The sequence below is a fragment of the Bison bison genome, unplaced genomic scaffold (genome assembly GCF_000754665.1).
Source record: "Bison bison bison isolate TAMUID 2011002044 unplaced genomic scaffold, Bison_UMD1.0 scf7180017863447, whole genome shotgun sequence".
Classification (NCBI taxonomy): Eukaryota; Metazoa; Chordata; class Mammalia; order Artiodactyla; family Bovidae; genus Bison; species Bison bison.
Genome location: NW_011494019.1, coordinates 41,583 through 43,559, shown reverse-complemented (window position 1 = coordinate 43,559; position 1,977 = coordinate 41,583). Strand labels below are relative to the sequence as shown.

General features: G+C 35.4%; 1 protein-coding gene across 1 annotated transcript; it reads left to right on the top strand.

Moving 5' to 3' along the window:
- Positions 1 to 711: 711 nt before the first annotated feature.
- Positions 712 to 1,653, top strand: LOC104983841 (olfactory receptor 5D18-like). Its single transcript, XM_010833370.1, is given in 1 exon segment — positions 712 to 1,653. A coding segment is annotated over 1 exon segment (942 nt).
- The last annotated feature ends 324 nt before the right edge of the window (positions 1,654 to 1,977 follow it).

Sequence of the window (1,977 nt, the reverse complement as noted above, 5' to 3'; positions counted from 1 at the left end):
CCATCTCTAGAGTAAGTAGCTAGACTAGATTATATTTATTATTTTTTAAATATTATTATTCCTCAAACAATGATGGGGGATTGATAACCTGGACTTGCTTGGTTGAGAAATACGCTCTGTGAAAAATTATAATTTATTTTGAAAAAAAAATAAAGTTTACTGATCCAGAAGCAAAACAAGTACTAAAGTGCTATATGGAATTAATAGTAAAGAGAAAAATGTAAAGTGTTAGGGGTGTCAGTTTTAATGTCACATTCTGAACATACAATGCAAAATTTAATTTGTTTAGAAGTTTATCGCTTTTGCTATTAGTTATAGAACTGAAACAAGTAGCTCTGGTACTAGGGTAAATTAATATTTTATGAAATTATAATGTTCAAGAAAATCTGAAAGTATTATTTGAGGATTTCATTTAAAATAATCCCAAGTGACTTGAACCCATCTTTTTACTTTGAAATATTAAAAATTAAAATTGAGAACTAAAAAGTTCTATAATTATAACTTTACTTAAATAAAAAGTTTAAAAGTTTGTCATTTTTGAAAATTTTAGACATTTAGCATAGCATACATAGAAAATACATAGATTCTAACAGAGACATTTTGCTTCATCTTTCAGCTTTGGTAAGGAGTAGTTAACCAAATGTCATACATCCTTATTTCCCTTAATATTTTTCTTTCTAGGACTGATTCAGATTCTGACAAACAGAAACCATGTTTCTATCAGAGAGAAATAAAAGTGGGGCCACGTTCACTCTCCTGGGCTTCTCCAATTACCCAGAGTTGCAAGTCCCCCTCTTCTTGACATTCCTGGCCATCTACAGTGTCACTGTGGTAGGGAATCTTGGTATGATTGTAATCATCAAAATTAACCCCAAACTGCACACCCCCATGTACTTTTTCCTCAGCCACCTCTCCTTTGTGGACTTTTGTTATTCCTCCATCATTTCTCCCAAGACCATGGTGAACCTCATGGTAGAAGACAGAACCATTTCATTTGTAGGCTGTGTAATACAATTCTTTTTCTTTTGTACCTTTGTGGTGACTGAGTCCTTTTTATTAGCTGTGATGGCCTAAGACTGCTTCGTGGCCATCTGCAACCCTCTGCTCTACATGGTGGCCATGTCCCTGAGACTCTGTGCCACGTTAGTGGTTGGATCTTATGCTTGGGGAGTAGCTTGCTCCTTGATACTCACCTGTACTGTTATCAAATTATCATTTCAAGGTTTCAACACAATCGATCACTTCTTCTGTGAGTTATCCTCCCTGCTTTCCCTCTCTTGCTCTGATACTTATCTCAACCAGTTGCTGCTTTTCATTTTTGCCACCTTTAATGAGGTCAGCACACTCGTCATCGTTCTCCTGTCTTATGTGTTTATTGTTGTCACCATCCTCAAAATGTGTTCAGCCTGTGGTCGTCACAAAGCCTTCTCCACCTGTGCCTCCCACCTGACCTCCATCAGCATCTTCCATGGCACCATCCTCTTCCTCTACTGTGTGCCCAACTCCAAAAACTCCAGGCACACAGTCAAAGTGGCATCTGTGTTTTACACGGTGGTCATCCCTATGTTGAATCCCCTGATCTACAGTCTGAGAAATAAGGATGTCAAGGACACAGTCTCCAAGATCATGGACTCTAAAGTGTTTTCGTACTAAGCATTATTCTGAAAGATTTTGCTCTTGATATGTAAATAAACTGTGTCTGCAAAGGTTGGTTGATAAAAATAAATTTATTATTAATGAAGTGTTAATATGTAAAATAGAAAGTACATGGTATTTTTCTTAACTGTACTAAACTTGACTTTCTCTCTTACTTACTGGAAAAAATGTTAGCAATCTTTCAAATCTTTTTCATCTAAAATTTTAGACAAAATAATCTGATTACAAAGGTTAAAAGACATAAATATCATGTGGTATACTTGTAATCTTAATAATTGTTAATTTCATCCTCCTTTTTTAATACCTATGATAGACTAGGCT